General features: G+C 36.2%; 2 protein-coding genes and 1 pseudogene across 2 annotated transcripts; 2 read left to right on the forward strand and 1 right to left on the reverse strand.

The window, feature by feature from the left end:
* Positions 1-2,794: 2,794 nt before the first annotated feature.
* On the forward strand, positions 2,795-4,292 carry LOC124087466 (olfactory receptor 9K2-like). The gene has a single exon (XM_046436371.2). It carries the CDS (start codon positions 2,810-2,812, stop codon positions 3,749-3,751), a length of 942 nt encoding a protein of 313 aa, XP_046292327.1. The 5' UTR covers positions 2,795-2,809; the 3' UTR covers positions 3,752-4,292.
* A 9,404-nt stretch (positions 4,293-13,696) lies between these two features.
* LOC124086939 (COP9 signalosome complex subunit 8-like) lies at positions 13,697-14,269 on the forward strand (annotated as a pseudogene).
* Positions 14,270-16,402: 2,133 nt separating this feature from the next.
* LOC124086933 (SOSS complex subunit C-like) lies at positions 16,403-16,758 on the reverse strand. Its single transcript, XM_046435431.2, has one exon. It carries the CDS (start codon positions 16,715-16,717, stop codon positions 16,403-16,405), a length of 315 nt encoding a protein of 104 aa, XP_046291387.1. The 5' UTR covers positions 16,718-16,758.
* Between the last annotated feature and the right edge of the window lie 7,563 nt (positions 16,759-24,321).

The raw sequence follows: 24,321 nt of genomic DNA on the forward strand, positions 1-24,321 counted from the left end.
TAACATTCATTTGGGGGAAGAGTTTTATTTTATATAACAATCATCATTTTCCAGTACTTATAGTTGTGACACAGCAATTAATTAACTTTATGTTTACCTTTCTAGAATTAAAAAAAAGGAAAACTTTGGACTCCACTGCTTCATCTTTAACAGATCTGATCAACTACCAAATAACACAAGGTAAAAAGTAACTTTTAAAACACTTGAGCTTTTAGCAAATAATTAGCCACAAACTCATTGTTTGTTTGTTGGCTACTTTGGGAAGAACCTCTTTTTTTTCAGGTAAAATGTCTTAAGCCATACATTTACTAATGTTTATGATGGTATAACATTCATAGGTGATATTTATGATATGGATTTATTAAACATTTCTTTGATTATGCATGCTAATTAGATATACTTTATCCATAAGTATTTATTGATTATTTGTCATTTTCTAGACTCAGAATATTATGCTGATAGTAAATATACAATGAACAAGTTGATTTTGATATTAAGGAAATTGTTATCAGGTGAGGAATAATGAATATTTAATAGTAATATTAAAGCATGATATTTGAAAAAGTTTCATAAGAATAAACCTTGAAAATTAAAGGAATTTAGCAAAATTAAAGGAAGACAAATAAAATATACTGCTTTTCAAAAAATGATACTTCATAACTACTCAGGCTCTCTTTCACTACTAAAGTAAGCCACATCTCTCCAGACCATAAAGTATGACATAATTTAAAATCTTGTTTCTTCATGATAAAGTAATCTGCATATTTAACTTTTCTTAGGATTGGTGCATATTTTATTTTTAGTTTTTAAAACTGTAGTGAATCATGATAACACATTATGCCATTTTTCTCTTTGTCCTATTTTTTTTTCCTCAGGGAAAATATTACATTGCTCATAATTTTCTTCATTTTCTATAAACCTTAAAAAATTATCTGATTCCTTCCCTCAACATAGAATGGTTTAGCCTCAAAAGCCCATTTGCATTTTATTATTATAGAACTGCATCACTCTTGTTTATGAAATTACAATAAAAGAAATCATGGCTACATTTATTGAATACTTTTCTGTATATGGTGTCAAATGATTTGTCTACATACATGATTTTGTATCCACAAGAAAGGTTTGAGAATTTTATTGCTCTTATCTGCCTTTTCTGTTTGGATACTCTACCCAACAAGGTACAAACAGTACTCTACCCAACAAGGTACAACACGGCACAAATGCTCTCTACACAATCAAGAACTCTCTCAAGGTCTAATTCAGAAAGTGAGAGAAGCAGAAGTGGAACCTAAATCTGTCCTAACCTAAAACCCATGCTGACCACCACAGTATTTAATTTTCTTTGCTTTCTGCATGCTCAATTATTATTCAGCTTTTAACTACACAGTAAACATTTATTGATATGTCATTGGCCAGGCACAGAATATATCATGATGACAATGTATGGAGAACAAGTTATGTCCTATGTTAAGAAAGATATTGTTATGTGAAGAATAGTTAATATTTAATATGAAAATATGGTGATAACATCTATTATCCTTGGGAGGTATTTTGACCCAGATGGGAGAATTAGGAAATTTATTTTAAAGATAGGAAAATTTAACATGAAAGCACCAGTAGAAGTCAGGTAAAGGAACAGAAACACTTCCTTTTAAAAGGCAATAGTTTTAATAAACCATTAAGAATGATTAGGAGAATGGATTCTGGAGACAAGTTTCTTAGCCTTGAACTACATGCTGAACCAGCAGGTGAATTTCAACAGACTTTATTTCTCTGTACCTTACCTGTAGACATGGCAATATAAAAGTATTCACCTTACATTATTATTGCATGGATTAAACAAGCTATTATGAAAACCTTAAGAAAAGTGTCTGACATATTTAAAATGCCTTATATATGTTTGCTGCTATTACTATTGCCCATACAGAATGATGGATAGTCCTGAGGGGAAAGAAAAAAGTATACCATGTTCTTAATACAAGGAGTTCAAATCGATTTAAGCTGTCTAATCAATTAATGGTAGTTATGAGGATGAATCAGGATACATAAGAATGCAATTAACAATTCCCTCATATTCATATTTTGTTCAGTGTAAATTTCTAAAGTGAGTCTTCTGAGGACCTCTCTTTAAAGAACTATGAACTGTGAGCTAAGGGAATGCAAGTTTTTCTTTTAATGAAACACTATTGATGTTGCATCTGGGAAAGAGATTGTCATATTTGTAATTGGTTGTGCACACCTTTTATTTTAGTGAGTATACAAATTTAGTGGATATAGAATTCAGTTTCCATGACCTACAAAATGCAATTGAATATCTTAAATAATTAAAAAATACAGTCACTTTATTTATATCTGTTAGTACTATACATCAAACCCACAGGTTTTCCTAAATGTGATTACTAAAGACCCCAATATCTCCAAGTCCAGAGTACCTAAAGTGCTTCCTGAATGAAATTCATCAAATTATTGTGCTCTCTTCCTGTTACTGCTCTATGATACTGAAATTATTATCTAAACCAAAGGGGGAAATATGTAGATAGTGGTATTTGCCTATGTGAAAAGTGGTTTGGTAGAATTCCATTACAAGCACAGAAAAAATATTCTACCACTCTAATAAGGGAAAAAAATTAGATTCAAAAATCATTAGGTTGAATTCTATTCAAGTCACAGTTTGTCTATGAGGATAAAATTAATAATGATTTCAGAATAATCTTGTAAATCTAAATACTGTAAGATGATTTATAATGCTAAGATAAAAGCTAAGAGTGTATTTGTTTACTTTGCTTATGCCTCTCATCAGGTGTCTTCCATGGGTGACAGGGAAACAAGCAATCACTCAGAAATGACTGACTTCATTCTCATAGGCTTCAGGGTGCGCTATGAGCTCCATCTTCTCCTCTTCCTGATATTTCTGCTTGTCTATGTCATGATCCTTCTAGGGAATGTTGGGATGATGGCCATTATCATGACTGACCCCAGGCTGAACACACCAATGTATTTCTTCCTAGGCAACCTCTCTTTTGTTGATCTCTTCTATTCATCTGTTATTGCACCCAAGGCCATGAGCAACTTCTGGTCTGAAAGCAAGTCCATCTCCTTTGCAGGCTGTGTGGCCCAGGTCTTTCTGTTTGCACTCTTCCTTGCGACAGAGGGATTTCTCCTGGCAGCCATGGCTTATGATCGCTTCATTGCCATCTGCAACCCACTCCTCTATTCTGTTCAGATGTCAGCACGTCTCTGCACTCAGTTGGTGGCTGGATCGTATTTCTGCGGATGCATAACTTCAGTTCTTCAAACCAGTATGACATTTACTTTATCTTTTTGTGCTTCTCGGGCCATTGACCACTTTTATTGTGATATTCGCCCACTTCAGAGATTATCTTGTTCTGACCTTTTTGTCCACAGAATGCTCTCTTTTATCTTGTCTATCATCATTATGTTGCCAACCATCATAGTCATTATTGTTTCTTACATGTATATTGTGTCCACAGTTCTAAATATTCGCTCCACTGAGGGCCGCAAGAAAGCCTTCTCCACTTGCAGCTCCCACCTGGGAGTCGTGAGTGTGCTGTACGGGGCTGTCTTCTTCATGTACCTCATCCCTGACAGGTTTCCTGAACTGAGTAAAGTGGCTTCCTTATGTTACTCCCTAGTCACACCTATGTTGAACCCTTTGATTTATTCCCTGAGAAACAAAGATGTCAAAGAGGCTCTTAAAAAACTTCTAGAAAAGAAAAATGCTATTCTATGATTCTTATTTCTGTTCCAACAGTTGTATTGTGGCTATAACACCTCTTGTAACCAGTAATGTTATTCTCCCGATCGTGACAAAAATACTCTTAGTATCTTTTTCCAGGTGATATACCCTTGCCAAATATTACTTTTTACCCCTCGGAGACATCATTAATCCTGAAAGTCCTGGATATGGGAGATGTTGTGGATGTTAGGGAAGAATTTTTAACAAGGAACTCTTTTACTCATCTCCAATATAATTTTATTTCACCAAATCAATGTGTATGCCATAGTGTTGAACAATGTTTCCGTACTTTATTATACCATCCAAACAAATCCTGGTTCTCAGAGCTCCATGACTCAGGACTCAAACAGTGAGGAAACTACTTCTCCAGGAGATGAGATAAAAGGAAAAACAGTCTACTGATAATCGGTATCCAACTGAATGCCTTGAACACTGGGAAGGTTGAAGCACATCAGATAAGGCCAAGAAACTGAATTGGAGCTTCAGGAGAGTGGGTGTTGGGTCTGGGGGTAAAATATAAGGGTTGAAAAGACTTGGAATTTCTTGGTGGGGGGAACCCCAGGATCGAAGGGGCAGCCTGTCTGGGGCAGAACCCAGAGGTATTGGAGCAGTAAACTGGTACATAAAAGTCATGGTCTGCCAGCCATGCACAAGGAGCTCAAAACATAAATATGTCTGTGAGAAAGGTTGTGTAAACTTCGACCAGGAGCTTTATATTTGTGAATTCCAGGCAGAAACAAACACAGGAATCCAGCAGATGCCAACTGTGAGCTCTAAATTGAGTCTAGCAAATCTGGAAATTTTTTGGTATGGAGACCATTTTACCCGGGAAAAATACAGATCAGAGAGACCATAGAAAGCCCATGTCTCCCTTTCCCACTCCATTGACTTGGCAGTGAGCAGGATATGCATAGGGAGAAACCAAATAGGGCAGAGAGAAAGAGATTAGTGCTCCAAAAGCAGCTTTGCCTAAGGGTAATACAGATCAGAGTTGATACAGAAAGCCCTCAGCCTCTATCTACCCCTCCAATTGAACCAGGATCCAGCAGCACACAGAATCAGCAGAAAGCAGAAACTCAATGGGATAGAGTGACTGAGCTCAGTGCTTGAAAACACCCTTTGGGAAACAAAAAGCAACAAAAAAACCTCCCTCAGTATCCCTGAAAAACAGAACCCTCGAAGGACAGACTTCCTCAGCCCATGGATGGTGCCCTGTGGAGAGTAGTGGGATACAGCGCTAGATGCATGTTGATTCATTAATGCCCCAAAACCTCCTCATAAAAACACCTGGGGAAATACAGACCAAATCCCTGCCCCTGAGAGCTTCATTTGCAGTGATACATTGTGCAAATTCCAAACAAAACTCAGGAAATCAGGCTGCCAGCATCTTCCAGAGCTCTTCACACCATCCCACTGAGAAGGGAAGCTGAGAAACAGAAAGGCAGTTGGCACAGAAAGCAGACAAAAAAACCCTTTCATTGACTGTTTTGCTATTTTATGTTGTTAAGATTTGATTTGTTTTTGAATGTGTATTGATTAACAAATGATGGACAGTTATGCATTTGTACACATACATATTTGTTTTTGTTGCTCTTTTTAGCTTTTAACATTTCCTTAAGGAAGCTTTTCTTTTCTTTTCTTTTTTTGTGCTCTGTATTTTTTCTGGAAGATTAGGTCTTTGATTAGTATATTTTTGGGTTGACTTCCTATTGACTCTCTCATAAGTCAGTTTTCCTTTGTTTCTACTTGTCTCTTTTTCTTGCCAACAGCCAAACTCTATTGTTCACTCTCTCATTCTTCCTTTAACTCTTTTACTTCTATTGTTAAAATTCTTGTTTTTAAAATATTTTTTAAGGTTTTCTCCTCTTAAAACACATACTATGTCACCCCTGCATATGCCCTACTCACCTCTAGAATCTACAAACCTTTTTCTGCAACCCCATCTCTTCTTCTTTTCCTGTTGAAAAACTATGTTTAACTGGATTCTTATATGTATTCATATATCCTCATTTTTTCTCATTTCCACCATTTTATTTGAAGGCATTTATTTTTAATGGATAAATATTTCAAATACTAAGATGTTTGATTAGTGTATATAGATTTTACTTTTTTAAACTTTTATTTCTATTCTTATATTTTTATTTTATCTTTTAATTTTTTAAAAAATTTCTGTTGTTATTTTTATTATTTCCTTTTTATCACTTATTGTTTTCCTTCAACTCTCTTTCTCTTTTTCTCTGCAAAGAGCAAACCTCTATTGTTCTCTCTTCCATTTTTTTCAAAAAAATTTTACCTCTATTTTTGTTTCTCCTCATAATTTTCACATCCTATGTTACTTCTGTTCTATCTCTGGTCATCCCGTAAAATTGGAAACCCTATATAAATTAACTGTTTTTTTACCATGGGCAATAACTGATCATATTGTTTCTGAGTATTGTAACAATCAAGATTGTAGATTTCAGTGTAAGAGCTATTTTGTATAATGCTATAAATTGTTTGCATCTGTTGTTGTTACTATCTGACTCCCCCTAAACTGTGAGGTACAAGAAATCTTCAGGGACTCTATAATTCCATTATGTAGAAACCCTACTGTCTCAAAATCAACTCGTAGATGGGTAGACATACAAACATCATGAAAAGGCAAGGGAAATTGCCTCAAAAACCCAAAATAAGTCAAAAACACAATCTATTAACAGTATAGCGAAAGAAAATTTGGAGAAGGAATTTAGAATGTTCATGGTTAAACTGATTTGTGAGGTAAAGCACAATATAATGGAGAAAATACAGGTAACAATGATCACTTTAATAAGGAGAGATCATGAAAACAAACAAATAAAAGAAATCCTAGAAATGAAGAAATCAATAAATCAAATAAAACATTCATTGGAAAGTATCACCAGCAGACTAGACCACCTGGAAGAAAGCTCAGTAAAGAAGACAAAATAAATAATCTTGAAAATAAAGTTGAGCATGGGTAAAATATGTTAAGAGACCTTGAACTAAAACTCCAAGAAGTATGGGATAATACAAAAAGACCAAACATAAGGTTTATCAGGATAATGAAGGCTCAGAGATACAAACCAAAGGAATACATAATCTTTTCCATGAAATAATGTCTGAAAATTTCCCAAACGTTAAGAATGAAATGGAATGTCAAATACAAGAAACTTATAGAACCCCAAATATACAAAATTACAACAAACCAACAACAAGGCACATTATTATGAAGATGACTAATATATAGAATAAGGATAGACTTCTAAAGGCTTCCCATGAAAAAAAAAAAGTCAAGTAACACTTAGAGAGAAGTCAATTTGGATCTCACCTTAATTTTCAACCTAGACCCTTAAAATTAGGAGGTCTTAGAATAATATATTTCTGAAAGAAAATGGAACCCAAACAAGAATACAAAACTAAGCTTCAGATTTGACAATGAAATAAAAAATCTTCCATGATAAACATGTTAAAAGAATTCACAAATAGAAAGCCTGCACTACAAAACATACTCATTAAAATATTTCATGAAGAGAAAATGAAAAATAAAAGTGAAAACCAGCAGTGGGAGGAACTACATTAAAACAATAGTCAATCAAAAAAGAAGCAATTTCAAAATAAAAAACGGAAAGAATTCCAAATGACAGGAAACAACAACCATTTATCAATAATAATATTGATTGTAAACGATCTAAACTTGTCAATCAAAAGACATAGACTTGCAGACTGGATTAAAAAACTAGAACCATTTCTATATCATCTCCATGAGATTCACCTCATAGGCAAAGACATCTGCAGGCTGAAGGCAAAAGGGTAGGAAAAAACTTACCATTCACATAGATTTCACAATCAAGCAGAGCTTTCTATCCTCATATCTGATAAAGTGGACTTCAAGTCAAAATTAATCAGAAGGGACAAATAAGGACATTTCATACTTCTTAAAGGAACTTATACATCAACAAGACATAACAATGTTAAATATTTATGCCCCAAACAACAAATCATCTACATACATTAAAAAAACCCTTCATGATCTCAAGAATCAAATAGATCACAACACAACAATACTGGGTGACTTCAATATACCTCTGTCACCAGTTGAGAGATAAAAAATAAAATATTTTTTATTTTTCTTTTTTTTTCCTCTTTTTTTAAAATTTTTTATTGTTGGTTGTTCAAAAACATTACATAGTTCTTGATATATCATATTTCACACTTTGATTCAAGTGGGTTATGAGCTCCCATTTTTACCCCATATACAGATTGCAGAATCACATCAGTTACACATCCATTGATTTACATATTGCCATACTAATGTCTGTTGTGTTCTGCTGCCTTTCCTATCCTCTACTATCCCCCCTCCCCTCCCCTCCCCTCACCTCTTCTCTCTCTGCCCCCTCTACTGACATTCATTTGTCCCCCTTGTATTATTTTTCCCTTTCCCCTCACTTCCTCTTGTATGTACTTTTGTATAACTCTGAGGGTCTCCTTCCATTTCCATGCAATTTCCCTTCTCTCTCCCTTTCCCTCCCACCTCTCATCCCTGTTTAATGTTAATCTTCTTCTCATGCTCTTCGACCCTACTCTGTTCTTAGTTACTCTCCTTATATCAAAGAAGACATTTGGCATTTGTTTTTTAGGGATTGGCTAGCTTCACTTAGCATAATCTGCTCTAATGCCATCCATTTCCCTGTAAATTCTATGATTTTGTCATTTTTTAATGCAGAGTAATACTCCATTGTGTATAAATGCCACATTTTTTTTATCCATTCATCTATTGAAGGGCATCTAGGTTGGTTCCACAGTCTTGCTATTGTGAATTGTGCTGCTATGAACATCGATGTAGCAGTGTCCCTGTAGCATGCTCTTTTTAGGTCTTTAGGGAATAGACCGAGAAGGGGAATAGCTGGGTCAAATGGTGGCTCCATTCCCAGCTTTCCAAGAAATCTCCAAACTGCTTTCCAAATTGGCTGCACCAATTTGCAGTCCCACCAGCAATGTACAAGTGTACCCTTTTCCCCACATCCTCGCCAGCGCTTGTTGTTGTTTGACTTCCTAATGGCTGCCAATCTAACTGGAGTGAGATGGTATCTTAGGGTGGTTTTGATTTGCATTTCTCTGACTGCTAGAGATGGTGAGCATTTTTTCATGTACTTGTTGATTGATTGTATGTCCTCCTCTGAGAAGTGTCTGTTCAGGTCCTTGGCCCATTTGTTGATTGGGTTGTTTGTTCTCTTATTGTCTAATTTTTTGAGTTCTTTGTATACTCTGGATATTAGGGCTCTATCTGAAGTGTGAGGAGTAAATAAAAAAAACTAAATAAAGGGCTGGGGATGTGGCTCAAGCGGTAGCACATTTGCCTGGTATGCATGCAGCCCGGGTTTGATCCTCAGCACCACATACAAACAAAGATGTTGTGTCTGCCGAGAACTAAAAAATAAATATTAAAAAAAAATTCTCTCTCTCTCTCTCTCTCTCTCTCTCCCCCACTCTGTCTTTAAAAAAAAAAAACTAAATAAAGAAGCCATATAAGAGAGAGAGAGAAAGAGAGAGAGAGAGAGAGAGAGAGAGAGAGAGAGAGAGAGAGAGAAGAGAGAAGAGAGAGAGAGAATACCTTGCATTCTATCAGATCACAATGGGCTGAAATTAGAAATCAACAATAAAATTAAAAAAAAATAGAAGCTATTCAAACACCTGGAGACTAAGTAATACACTATTGAATGACCAATGAAGAAATCAGAAATTAAATAAAAAATACTTAGATGTACATGAGAATAGTGACACAACCCATCAAAACCTTTAGGACACATGAAGACAGTTCTAAGAGGAAAGTTCAATGCATTGAGCTCATTCATTAAAAGAACATAAAATCACCTAATAAATAACCTAACTTTACACCCAGAACCCTAGAAAAAGAAGAACAAGCACCAAAAGCAGTAGAAGAAAGAAAATAATAGAAATCAGAGATAGAATTGAAACAAACAAACAAACAAAAACCTCAAGAAATCAGTGAAACAAAAAGTTGGTTAGCTAACAGAGAGAAAACACAATTACTAAAATTCATGACGACAAATGAAGTATCACCGTGGACTCCATGGAAATACAGATGATAATCAGACACTACTTTGAAAATTTAAACTCCAATAAAATGTAAAATCTTGAAGAAATTAACAAATTTCTAGAGATATGACCTACCCAAATTGAGTCAAGGGGACATAGAAAATTTAAATATATCAATTTCAGGTAATGAAACTGAGGGTGACATTAGAATTTTACCAACCAAGAAAAATCCCAGGGTGAGATGGATTCCCAGCTGAGTTCTATAAGATCTTCAAAGAAGAGCTTACACCAATACTCCTCAAATTATTCCATGAAATAGAAAAGGAGGCATCTCTTCCAAACTAATTCTATGAAGCTAGTATCACCTGATACCAAAACTAGAAAAAGACACATCAAGGAAAAAGAGCTTCAGACCAATATCCCTGATGAACATTGATGCAAAAATTCTCAATAAAATCTTGACAAAATGCATATAAAATATATCAAAGAGATAATACTTCATTCTATGATGCAAGTTTGATTCAACATACAGAAATCAGTAAAATGTAATAAACCACATCAAAAGACTTAAAGACAAGAATCACATGATTATCTCAATAGATGCAGAAAAATCATTTGATAAAATACAACATCCCTTCATACTCAAAACATTAGAAAAACTAGGGATAGTTGTTGAGAGCCATGGCCCTGGTCGGTATGATGCCTGGCATTTGCCAGAGGGAATGTTTGAAAAGTGATGCCAGCGAACCATTGAGATGATGATTTGAGTTAAGCTATATATAATTGCTGTGATGCTGGATTGATTGTATTGAATATTTGACCTTTACTTTCGGGCTATGGGGCCGCTCTTGCTGCCTCAGGTGCCCAGTGCTTTGGAGTTCCGTGCTACTTTGGAGTTCTCCTGGGGATTCCTGGAGGGTTAGCGTTGGTTGGGGAAGGTCCTGAGGAGGGATTTCCGGTTGGTGTGGTGTGTGCCTGGAAGGGCTGCGTGGGTGGCGTTCGCGGAGCTCAAGAAAAAAAGGAGTTCCTGTTTTGAACCTACAAGTGCCTTGTGGCAGCTCAGTCATTTTGTGCCCAGTCAGACTGCGGCATTGATAGTGGGAACACACCTCAACATTGTAAAATCTGTGTACACTAAACTCAAGGCAACATCATTCTAAATGGAAAAAAGTTGAAATCATTCCCTTTAAAAACTGAAGCAGGCAAGGATGCCCCCTTTCATTGCTCCTATTCAGCATAGTCCTCAAAACCCTAGCCAGAACAATTAGACAAAAAGAAAAGAAATTAAAGGGATCCGAATGGGGAAAAAAAGAGCTCAAACTATCCTTATTTGCTGATGACATGATTCTATATTTAGAAGACCCAAAATCTCTACTGGAAAGCTTCTAGAAGCCATAAACAAATTCAGCAAAGTAGCAGGGTATCTAATCAACACTAATAAATCAATTTCATTTCTATACCCTGATGATGTGCCAGTTGAAAGAGAAATCACAAAAACTATCCCTTTTATAATAGCCTCAAAAAAAAAAGACATTTGGGAATCAATCTAACAAAAGAGGATAAAAACCTCTCTATTGAAAATTATAGAACACTAGGGAAGGAAATTGAATTAGACTTCAAAAAAATGGAAAGATCTCTCATGTTCCTGATAGGTAGAATTAATATTATCAAAATGCCATACTACCAAAAGCACTATACAGATTTGATGCTATTCCTAATAATATCCCAATGAATTTCTTCATAAAATTGAAAAAATATCATAAAGTTCATTTGGAAAAATAAGAGACCCAGAATAACATAATCAAAGTAATCCTTAGCAAGAAAAGTGTTGTAGGAGGCATCACAATACCAGACCTTAAAATATTTTACAGAGGTATAGTAACAAAAATGGCTTGGAATTGGCACCAAAACAGACCAAAGGAATGGAACAGAAAACACAGAGACACACTCATATAATTACAATTATTTCATCCTAGACAAAGACACTATAAACGAACTTTGGAGACAAGATAGCCTCTTCAACAAATGGTGCAGGGAAAACTAAAAATCCATATGTATTAGAATGAAATCAAATCCCTCTCTCTCACCCTGCACAAAACTCAACTCTTAGTGGATAAAGGACCTGGGCATTCAACCAGAGACCCTGTGCCTTCTAGAAGAAAAAGTAGGACCAAATCTCCATCATGTTGGCTTCAAAAGTGACTTCCTCAATAAGACTCCAAAAGCACAAGTAACACCAAGAATCAGTAAATTGAATGATATCAAACTGAAAAGCTTCTTCATAGCAAAAGGAAATAGAGATGTGAATATTCTACAGAATTGGAGAAAATCTTTACCACCTGTACCTCAGATAGAGCATTATTCTCCAGGTTATACAAAGAATACAAAAAAACTTAACACAAAAAAGTAAATAACCCAATAAATAAATGGGCAAAGAAATTGAATAAATACTTTACAGAATTAGAAATATGGTCAAAAATATATAAAAATGTTCAACTTCTCTAGCAATTAGAGAAATGCAAATTACAACTACACTGAGATTTCATCTCACTGCAGTCAGAACGAGAATTATAAAGAATACAAGTAACAATAAATATTGGCAAGGACGTGGGGAGAAAAGTACTCTGATACACTGTTGGTAGGGCTGCAAATTGGTGCAGCCACTATGGAAAGCAGCATGGAGATTCCTTAGAAAACTTGGAATGGAACCACCATTTGACCCAATTATCCCAATCCTTGGTTTATACCCAAGAGTATTTAAAACAGCATACTACAGTGATGCAACCACATCAATGTTTATAGTCACTCAACTCACAATAGCCAAACTACAGAAACAACCTCGGTGTCCTTCAATGAATGAATGGGTAAAAAAATGTGATATATACACAATGAAATATTACTCAGTCATAAAGAAGAATGAAATAATGGCATTTGCCAGCTGTCCGCAAAACACTCACCTAAGCATGAGGACACACATAGGTTGAATAGAAAAGGTGTGAAAAAGATAATCCATGTAACTTCATGTAAATTATAGCCAAAGAAAACAGGAGTGCCATACTTAATATCAAACAAAATGGATTTTAACTAAAAAAGTGGTATATTCTATGTGAGGATTAAAAAAGTTCGATTCATCAGGAAGATAAAACCATTATGAATATATGGGTACTCAACATCCCCATACACAGATATGTGAGGCAAAAAATGCAAAAAGAAAGGAGGGAAAAAAAAAGAACATCACAAAAAGAGTAAGAGACTTCAATACCTCACTTTTAATAATAAATAAAAATCTAGACACAAGATCACTACTGAGGGATGGGGTTGTGGCTCAGTGGCAGAGTGCTTGTCTAGCATGTATGGGGCACTGGGTTTGACCTGGAGCACCACATAAAAAATAAATAAATAAAGTAAAAAAAAAACAACTAACTTCTTAAAAATAATCACTAAGGTTTAGAATAACACTGTGGAGTGAATGGACCTACCACACATTTTCAAAACATTCCACCCAATAACAAAAAATCTATACCTCTTTCTAGAGCATGCAAAAAAACATTTCTCAGGACAGATTACTCGTTAGATCACAAATAAGACAATAAATTTCAGAAGATTGAACTAATGCCATGTATATTTTCTGAACAAAAGAAAGGAAAAATTCTTGAAAATGAAAATAATAAACTCTTGAGCAACAAATGCATAAGATAAAAATAAAAAGGGAAATTAGTATTTGGAGAAAAGCAAAAAAAATGCTAAAATTTATGGCATGCTGAAAAAAGAAGCACTGAAAAGAAAGTTTATAGGTAAAGTTTATAAAAATGTTTACAGGCTAAAGTCTACACTGCAGTAAGGTGTCTGGCGGTCTGCAAGTTGGCAGCAAGATCACCTGGGAAGATGCCAGGGGCAGTGATGGCAGAAGGCACCTTCAGTTTCAAAAAGTTGCTGAATCAGTGCAAGAACCAGGGGCTCAAGTCTCCTGGAGGAATTGCTACACCCCCAGTGTATGGTCAGCTTTTAGATTTGTATTTGCTCCACAATGACACAAATAATGCAAGATGTCTTTGGAAAAGGATACCACCTGCTATCAAATCTGCAAATTCTGAACTTTGGGGAATTTGGTCAGTAGGACAGAGGATCTGGGAGAGAGATTTCCCTGGGATCTATATGACCATCTGTGTCCACCAGTGGCAAAAGTTAGTCCAGCCAATCATGGAAGCACTTAGACATGCTACTAGGAGATATGCACCTTCCTTGAGGATTTTTGAGGTTGTGAAAGTTATATTAGAAAAAAGGATGGCAAGCTGACTCTGTTAGGAGAATGGTTCTCCCAGAAAGCCAGTTGCAGATTCCCTGGATGTTTCCTGTAACAGGTTTATTTTTTTTCCAGAGCCTGCCCCAGTTCCACCAATCCTTAATGAACAGCAATTAGCCAGACAGACTGATTATGTGGCTCTCCTTGAAAATTGATGCACCATTCTGAGTTCAGCATCCAATTCAAATCTTATACAATGACAAATATAGAAATGTAAAATGTTCATTTTACTGGATGGATTATTAGCACCTCAGCATTCTTACTATGTAATTAAATACTGTATATATATATATATATACATAATATATATATATATATATATACATAATATATATATGTATATATATTATATATATACACACATACACACATATATATATATATATATATATATATATATACACATACACACACACATACACACTTTATGCTATATAGTTGTTAAAAGAATTCTCATGTTGTAATATTTAACAATTTGGTTGGAGCCTATTAGTATTATGCAGTTAGTTTATATTTCCTGGAGATTCATAATAACTCAAGCTCTTCTGCTTTGTATAGAAGAGTACGGAGCTTTCCAGGCACACAGCCCCATCTGCACCACTGTTTGGATAGCCACAGTGATGCGCTTGGGCTGCAGCAGTACCATGCCCAGGACCAGAACCTGAATTCCTGGGATTGTGATTCACCCTCTTTGGAGAAAATGTTTTCTTTTATCCCAACCTATGGAGAATCATTAATAGATACAGAAATATAGCTAAGGAGCAAATTGATCTTTTTCTGAGTAAGCCAGTTTGTTAGTGTTAGTTTTCTTCCAACAGTGTGAGTACCTTAAGTTTTGGCAGTGGAGGGCTTAATGGGAGAATGCGATGTTCCTAAATATTAACTTTGGACATCTTCTTTCAGAAGAAGGGTAAGATTAAGGGTACAGTGCTTTGTGTGGGGAAGGAAGCAATTGTCATAAGTGTTCCAACTTTCCTCCATCCAATATTTTGCTTACATTTATACCGTGGTTCACGTCAGGCCTTTTGAAGACATGCTAAACAAGTCTTCCTTCTTTATGTGACAACCCTCCAAATATTTGAAGTTGTTTATTGCATTCTTAGTTCATTTATTCTGCATTTGTTCAATAAATATTTAATTGAATTCTTGAATTGTTTCATCTGAGCTGGTTTTTAGAGTTTTCACTACTTTGGTCTTTCTGTGGATACTTTCTAGTTTGTCATTGCCTCTCAAAATAAGAATTTCTTAATTCAATGGAAATGACATCCATAGTGAATCTATGTAGCAAAAATTACATAATTTATGTTTTCTTCTATTTTATTGGGTATTTCAGTTTTTCTTATCCATGGAAATTGTAAATTGCCATTATATTTAATTATGATAAGGACATCATGTTGTATTTGAAATGTGTTTTACAGCTGAAGAAATGGAAATGTAAGAAGTCAGAGTCAATAGGGAGAGTTTGATGAGGCCAGGGTTTTAACTTCCAAATGTTAAGTATACATTCTTTCTATGAGCCTTGTTTTTTTTTTCTCATAATTTTAAGCTTTTAATTAGATAATAAATGAACAATGAAACCACACAGACATAACATTTATGTAGTAATGTTAAATAAGACCATGTACAAATAAATGTGTAAGCCATCATATTCTTTATAATTACTTTGAATAGCACTGTCACATCATTATATGGCATATGTTTGTGAAAGATGCTTAAGACTGGTTGGTAATTTAGTTTTATCTTGGGTTTTCTTTTAAAATAATGAGAGAATATTTATACATTTACAAACAGTACTTCTGGATGATAATGTTGACTCTAAACTTGAAAGCTATATACTACATCAATCCTGTGGACTACAAATATAAACCTAACTTATTTAATCCTATGCATTCACATTTTTCAAAAGCACCCTCATTTCTTTCAAGTTAAATACCATAAATGGTTCTTATAAGGCTATTGTGGACACAACATATTCAGTAGTTAGGGGCTGATTTTACATGACTATCCAATTTCGATTGAGAGCTAAAAGTCAAATGGCATTACAAAAAAGATAAAGTCACTAAGCAGCATAAACAAATTTTCAGGTAACCCAGCTTCTAAAGCTTTCATCATCCTAGAGCCCCACTCCACTTCTTTTTGCTTTTACTTACATATTCCTGTCTTTTCAAAAAGCAAAAATATATGTAAGTTCGCCAAAATTCTGAATGTCACAGTGTGTACAGCACTGAATGAGAGGAGCTTTGGCATTGGGTATTAGAAAGTAATTTTCATTACAGATGTTTTTTTTTTCATTCTGGGTCAAGGCGAGGTAAAACAGGAAGAATAAAATTTTCAAAAGCAGAGTCTTGATTTATGAAGTATCCAGATAAAAGTGCATGAGCATGCTGCAAAGCTGCCTTCTGCTGGGCTGCGATATGCTGCTGTTCTGCATGATCCCGGAAGTCCTTATTAAGAGCGGGTCTGGAGAGTGCAAGGCTAGCTCCAGGATGATTTGTTGAAGATTGGTTCTGCATAAGTAATTTTTGTTTCTCTTTGTCCAGTTCTGCCAAGATTGCAACTCTATTTGTGTTTTGAAAATCTTGTCCTGAAGGGTTTGCTGCCATTTTCCTGTTTTCTGTTTCAATTATATTCAGAGGCAACAGATTAGCACTTTACATTCACCCAGGACACCTTGGCACTGGGGAGGCCTCTCTGCGGATTGCAGCTGTCAAGGTGGAGTGAACTTTGTTTTTAATGGCCAATTGGAATGGACCCGAAAGTTCATTAGTGGGGTTGGTTGATTAAACAATGGTGTGGAGAGTGGAGAGCAGCTCTAAAGGGCTGATGATGGGAACACCAGAGGATACAATTGAGCAGGAGCCTCAATACTTGGTTATTTACCCAGCCTGAGGTGCTTAAGAGAAAGAAGCTCACTAAATAACACTCTCCTTAAAAAAGAAGAGATAATCATCACAGTAAATGAGGACAGATACAGACAATAAGAAAAAGCAAAGGAACAAACCACTCCAAACAGCACACAACACTTTAACAACTGATCCCATTGACACCACTTCAGAAGAAATGGTGGAGAAAGAAACAGAAAGTTCATAGTTAAAATGTCCAGTGAATTAAAAAAAGATGTAGAAAACAAACTAATAAGAAAATATAAGAAATTAATGATCATTTCAAAAAGAGGTAGAGATTTTGACAAAGAACCAAATAAAATTCTGGAAATGGAAGACTCAATAAACCAATTTAAAAATTTGGTTGAAAGAATCATCATAAATTATACCACATACAAGAAAGATTTAAGGCCCTGACAAAGTATATAGTCTTAAAAATAAAGTCAACAATAAAGAAAAAATGTTAAGAGTCTATTACCAAAATATTCAAGAAAAATGAAATGACATTAATAGCCCAACTGTAATAATTATTGGCATAGACTAAGTCATTGAAATAAAAACTAAAGGAATGTAAAACTTTCTTAATAAAATAATATCAGAAAATTTTCTAAACCTCAGAAACAAGATGGAAATACAAACATGAGAGGTATACAGAAATCCAAATAGGCAAGATCAAGAAAGATCCATTCAAGGCATAGTATAATTAAAATGGCCAATGTACCTAAGAAGGATAGAATTCTAAAAGCTACAATAGAAAATTGCAGAGCACATTTAGAGGAAAGCCTTTAGAATTTTTACTGATTACTCAGTCCAGATCCTAAAAGCCAGGAGGGCTTGAAATAATATATACCAAACCCAACAAGGTAATGGGTGCAAATACAGTTGCTGTATAACCAGAAAAGCTATACTTCACAACTGAAGAAGAAATTTTAAAAATTCCATAATAATCATAAACTAAAAGAATTTATAACCATTAAGCCAGCATTAAAAATCATTCAATAAAATGTTTCATGCAGAAGAATTAAAGAATTTAATAATAAACATCATATGTCGCGACCCCTCGCCGGCAAGGGAAAACACGACACAGGATTTTTCTTTCAGCAGTTTATTCAGGCCTTGATTCAAGTATCATCTTCTAGTGACCCCCCGCCGAGCGCCCAAGCACAGCCTAATAAAGCCTCCCGCATACCAATCCCAAGCTGCCACGTGGATCTCTCTCATAGGGTGGGAAGGGATTGCGTGCCAACTCTCCAAAAAAGGAGTTGTTTATCACAGGCCACAGTGGAAGCCGGCGCCATCTTCTAATGGCGGCCACGGTCTATAAGAATGGCTTACCACAGTTCCCCCTTCTATTTTATATAACAATGCAGGCGAAAGTAGAGGTCCTATCCCACTGTGCAGAAGTGGCTGCAGTGTATGTTTCAGTCCTAAGGAGGGCCCTTCCCTAGACCTGGTCCCATATCAGCCGACACCTTTTTTTGTAGGGCGGGGCGTGGACGTCAAACCCGCATGCAATAGGACATGCTTTCCTTGAGGTCCGTTGAGGGATCACTCAAGTGCAGTGCCTTGCCTCGCATCCTGCATCGTGATGACGGTGAGAAGTAGGATAACACAAGTACCCTGGTAGTAATGACAAAATTTAAGTTGGCAACACAATCCCTAAGCCCCAGAGGAAGGTAAAGAGTCTGTAGCCGAGAAGAAAGACCAATCCTGAAACCCATCTGCGTGCAATGGTAACAAGACCTGCAGAGTGCAAGGGCTATTCTGCACTGGGAGAGAATAAGGAAGAGGACATGCCAATCCCAGTGCAATGTGAAACTAACTTGGGGTGCAATGGCCATGCCCAGAAATCACTGTTTAAGATGTGCAAGCCAGATTTGTGGAGAAATGCCATTTTCTAAGGCCGCAAGAGCTTGTACGATCATAGCCCTTTCTTGCGCATGGCGAGTTTTAAGGCGACAGAGAAGCCACAAACAAAGCACAACACCGAACCAACACACAGCACCAAAAATGCCCACTCCCACCCATTCCTTAAAAAAGGAAAAGGCAGAAGATAGCCAACTGGTGAATTGACCCAAAGTCACTGGTTCGACACGGGTACTATTCAAAACAGCAATCTGAGTTAGTTGAGACTGGATCAAGTTTTCTGCTTCCATGGACCAGGTTCCGGATAGATACTCTCCGATGATGCGGGAGGCATTTCTGGAATCATAAAATCTGACAGAGGTTATACATAAATGTGCACGTTGATCAATACAACCCAAATGTACTAGGTCAGACAATTCCTCAACTTGAGCTTGAAGCAGATCTATCCTTTGATTAGCAGCCAGAATCCCAGAAAAAATATATTGATTAATTCTACTTTGAGATTCAAGTATGGTGGATGTTTGTTGAATAACCTGATTAATAGTGGCAGCAGTTTGTACTTGGCTGGCCATGGCTACTCCAGCTGTAACTGCTGCAGCAGCAGACACTGCCACAGCTGTCACTATAGCTGCCGTAATTCCAAAATCTCTACGGGCTCTAATCAGTTCAACAATAGGAAAAGATTCTGGATCTGCAGTAACCGGGATCGAGACAAAAGTTAGAATTTTCATAACCACTGCCGTAGTCCAGGAGCCATTCCAACACTCAGACAAATAACAGGTAATATTAGAACAATTAAGCATCCCCTGTGATGTATCATTAGCCAAAAGAAACAGGAACGGAGATTGGAGACAGACTGCTGCGGAGGGTAATATAGCATTAGATAATTGTGAATTATTTGCAGAAATTTTAAGCCTCCTACCTCGCTCCGAGTCTTGGGTACTGCCAGAAACATTAAACAGCCAACTTTGGACTCCTAATATTTCCCTGGGGAAACACAAGCACGGACTAGACTAGCCCAATCTGAGGGAGTCGTGCAAAATCTAGTAAGTCCCTCCACCTGAGTGAGAGTGAAAGCGGCATCTATGCCATAAGTGCGGACAGATTCTGCCAAGGTTTTAATTATCTTAAAGTCTAAAGGCTCATGATATCTTCCCCTGTTATTGTCCTGAAATACAGGGTATGCAAGTCCCATATCTGTATTAACTGTCCTCCAAACTTGTGCATGAAAAGATCTCCCGGAACCTTGGCTCCCCCCCACATACGGAGGTGGGGCAATCGGCACCATATCTTCTTCTAGGTATTCTACCTCCTCCTCCTCAGAGTTTTGTTGACCGATGTTAACTCCCTTCCCCTTCTTACAGTAGGCCTGTGTGCCCTGTGTCTCCTTTTTCTTCTTTTTCATTTTTATCTTATGTAGTTGTTGTAACAATATATCAAGGTCCTCAGAAGTCTCTGAGTCGCTTGTGTTCTCAGGCGTTTTTAATTCGGTCAAGTCTGGGTAGAGCCTTCTCCTATTTTTATCTTCAGGCTCTTTTGCCTTCTCACTACTGTTACTTTTAATACTCTCTGCCACTTCACTACATGATACTTCAGATTTTTCCTCATGCAGTTGCTCAAGAATAGCTTGACCCTCACTCACAGCTTCCTGGCATTTACCATCTGTTATACATCCTCTAACTAACTTCCAAAGTGGTATAACACCACCCTCTAAGGTGCCTTGCTCACGAGCGAAATCTAGATCTTTCCCTAATTTGTCCCAGCTGGGAACCGTAAGACTCCCTGAAAAAGCAAACCAAGGAGCCGCTATATCAGCTTCTCTTAAAAACATCTGCAAAGTACTCTGCTTTATCTTAAGTCCTTTTGAATGTAACAACCCATCCAGGGCCAACAAAATTGGGCTTGAAGAGGTAGCGCCCGTAATGTTTTTAGAGCTATAAAGAAAGTGAAAGTACAAAAATCCCCGCTCTCTTCCTTTTACAGGGGAGCGTTCCGTTCTATGAATTCCCCGCTCTCTTCCTTTTACAGGGGAGCGTCCCTTTTTCCCGCTCTCTCTCTATTTACAGAGAGAGCGCCCCGCTATTTGCTTGCGGATTCCCACTTTACCTGGGAACTTACCGGTGCACCACCCTGACTGCTGAAAGTTCTGGATCCTGGGTTCGAGGAATATAATTCCCCGTTCGGGCCACCAACTGTCGCGACCCCTCGCCGGCCAGGGAAAACACGACACAGGATTCTTCTTTCATCAGTTTATTCAGGCCTTGATTCAAGTATCATCTTCTAGTGACCCCCCTGCCGAGCACCCAAGCACAGCCTAATAAAGCCTCCCGCATACCAATCCCAAGCTGCCACGTGGATCTCTCTCATAGGGTGGGAAGGGATTGCGTGCCAACTCTCCAAAAAGGAGTTGTTTATCACAGGCCACAGTGGAAGCCGGCGCCATCTTCTAATGGCGGCCACGGTCTATAAGAATGGCTTACCACAATCATAACTAGTGTATGGTTGGATATCACTAGAAGAATAGTCAATAAAGGAGAATGAAGTCTCAACTAAGCATTAAAAATATGAAAATGACAGGAAATAAAAATCATCTCTAATAACACTAAATATAATGGTCTTAACTCTCCAATAAACAACATAGATTGGCAGATTAGATTAAAAAATAAGGCCCAATGATATGTTGCATAAAAGAGACTCACCTTACAGGCAAAGACATTTGCAGGTTGAAGGTGAAAGGCTAGAAAGAGATATACCAAAACAAGTAGGAGTGATTATTCTCATATCTGATAAAGTAGGCACTAAGCTAAAATTAAGCATAAGAGACAAAGAAGGTCACTTTATTTGTTCAAGGGAATTATCTAGCAAACAAATATAATAATTATAAATATTTATGTCCAGATATATATGTACCTGTACACATAAAACAAACTACTCAATATAAAGAATCAAATAGATGATGATACAATAATATGGGTGATTTCAACACACCTCTCTCATCAATACATAAGTCATCTAGACATATTAAATGAAGAGTTTTCAGAACTAAAAAATGCTATTAATCAGGGCTGGGGTTGTAGCTCAGCGGTAGAGTGTTCACTTAGCATGTGTGAGGCCCTGGGTTTGATCCTCAGCACCATGTAAAAATAAATAAACAAAATAAAGTTATTGTGTACAACTTAAAAATAAATATTAAAAAAATGCTACTAATCAAATGGACCTAACATATATCTACAGAATATTTCTTCCATCAATAACTAAAATTCACTTTCTTCTTAGATATACAGGCATCTTTTTAAACAGACCATATTTTATGACAAAAAGCAAATCTTAAAAATAATAAAGAAAAGGCTGTGTGAAGTGGCCTTGGATGATGATTAGGGCATGAGGACTCCATCCTCATGAGCAGGATTAATGCATTATAAAAGAGTCAGCTTAACCCCCTTTTCTGTCTCTTGCCCTTCTATCTTCTGCCATGGGATGATGCAGTCAATGAGCTCTCACCAGATGATGGCACCTTGATATTGGACTTAGCCTCCAGAATTGTGAATCAAATAATTTCTGTTTATTATAAGTTATCCAGGCTGTAGTAGTCTGTTGTGGTAGCACAAAATGAACTGAGAGACCTGGTTTCCCTAACTATTATGTTGGTATTTTTGTGCATGCATAGTTTTTCAATCTGTTACATCCTAAGAGGGATGAACACAGCAAAATCTTATTCTGACATTATGTTTTTTCTGATAGAATTTCCTCTAGAGCTTCTCTTAATTAAAATGCTTGGTTAATATGGGAAAATATTTGGCTAATATGGGAAAATAAAGCAGTTTATGTATTTTCTTAAATCAAGGAAATATTTATTAAGGTGAATTGAGTCTTATTATATTAGAAAGGTTGAAGGAACTTTTTTGCCTGATACTGGTCTAATGACTCCTTACATCATTAATTAACAAGAAGAGGCTACCATTGGAAGTATGATGTAAGAACACAGCTTAATAGTTATGATCCTTGGGTTAAATAAACATAAGCAAAAAGATAGAATTATTTCCTCATCCACTAAAACAGCTTCTCTAGTATCGGGGATTCAATGCTGTTTGATCCTGGACAAAAGGCAAAAATCACAGGAAATGTGGAACACATTGAGACAATTCAAACTCCATTTTAATGTCTGGAGGACTGGAAAGGGGAACCTCCAGGGAATGAAAAGTACTGGGGAGATAGTGAAGAAGTATGTGAAAGAGTGAAGTTGTTTATGATTTCCAGGCCTTCATTTTGAGCTGTGCGTGCATGGGTATGATAAGGAAAAAAAGTATGAAAAATCTGAAGAGAAAGTCAGCCACCCTGATCTTAGAAGGTTCACTGGTTATGTGGGATACACCTAAGTAGTGTCATAATGCACAGAAAATGGAAAATATATTGAGACCACTATCTTCAGAAGGCTTTTCATAACACATGGTCTAAACTCAGATTAAGTTTCTAGTAAAATAAAAATGTCACTAGCTTCTATAGGATGAAAGCAACACTCAATAGTCTAAAAATCCTGTAGACATGTTCAGGACATAATCCCAAATTACTTGACATACAGCAAAATTGGAAAATTAGAATTTTCATGGAAAAAGGCAATGAACAGACAACTGAAAATGTCCACCACAAATTTGGTAAAAGCCAAAAGCCAAAATATTCAATAAATTCAACCCAAACCAAACAGGATAATCCTCAGAAACTTATTCTTTGACACATTATAAACTGTGGAAACCAAATGACAAAGAAAAAATATCTTGAAAGCAGACATAGCAAAATGTTGGGGCTGGGGTTGTAGCTCAATGACTGAGTGCTGGCCTAGCATGAGTGAGGCACTGGGTTCGATCCTCAGCACCACATAAAAAATAAATAAAGATATTGTGTCCATCTACAACTAAAAATATTTTTTAAAAATACAGATATTTATTCATCTACAACTAAAACAAAATGTATGTGTCACCATTAGACTAGCATGACTGAACCATTAAGGGAAGTTCCTCAGAATGAAGGAAATGCATATAACCTAGAACTAGGATATACATAAAGGAATGAAAGGACCTGAAAATAGTTCATATGTGGTAAATAGAAAATGCATTTTTATAATATAAAAATTTTATTTGAATGTGTATACCCCAAATTTAAACATTATACTGTGTATTTCTAAATGTCTGAAGAAAAAAAGTTATTGAAATATAGCAAAATCTGGAATGTACATTTTTATATCACATCATTTATCAAATAATTTGTTATTTGGTTACCATTTAACTGGAATTCTTAAGCACAAAAAATGGTATATTGCTTGAGTAGACTCTGATAGCCAAACTGTCAAAGAAAAAAGAAAACTCTTGAATGATACCAGAGGAAAATGTTAAATATAGATATTAGAGAACAACAATTCTAATAACTGTGGACTTCTCATCAGAAAATATGAAGGGCTGGAGACC

The sequence above is a fragment of the Marmota monax genome, unplaced genomic scaffold, assembly GCF_021218885.2.
Source record: "Marmota monax isolate L192 unplaced genomic scaffold, Marmota_monax_Labrador192_F-V1.1 WCK01_AAM20220418_F8-fsc00012, whole genome shotgun sequence".
In the NCBI taxonomy this organism is placed as follows: Eukaryota; Metazoa; Chordata; class Mammalia; order Rodentia; family Sciuridae; genus Marmota; species Marmota monax.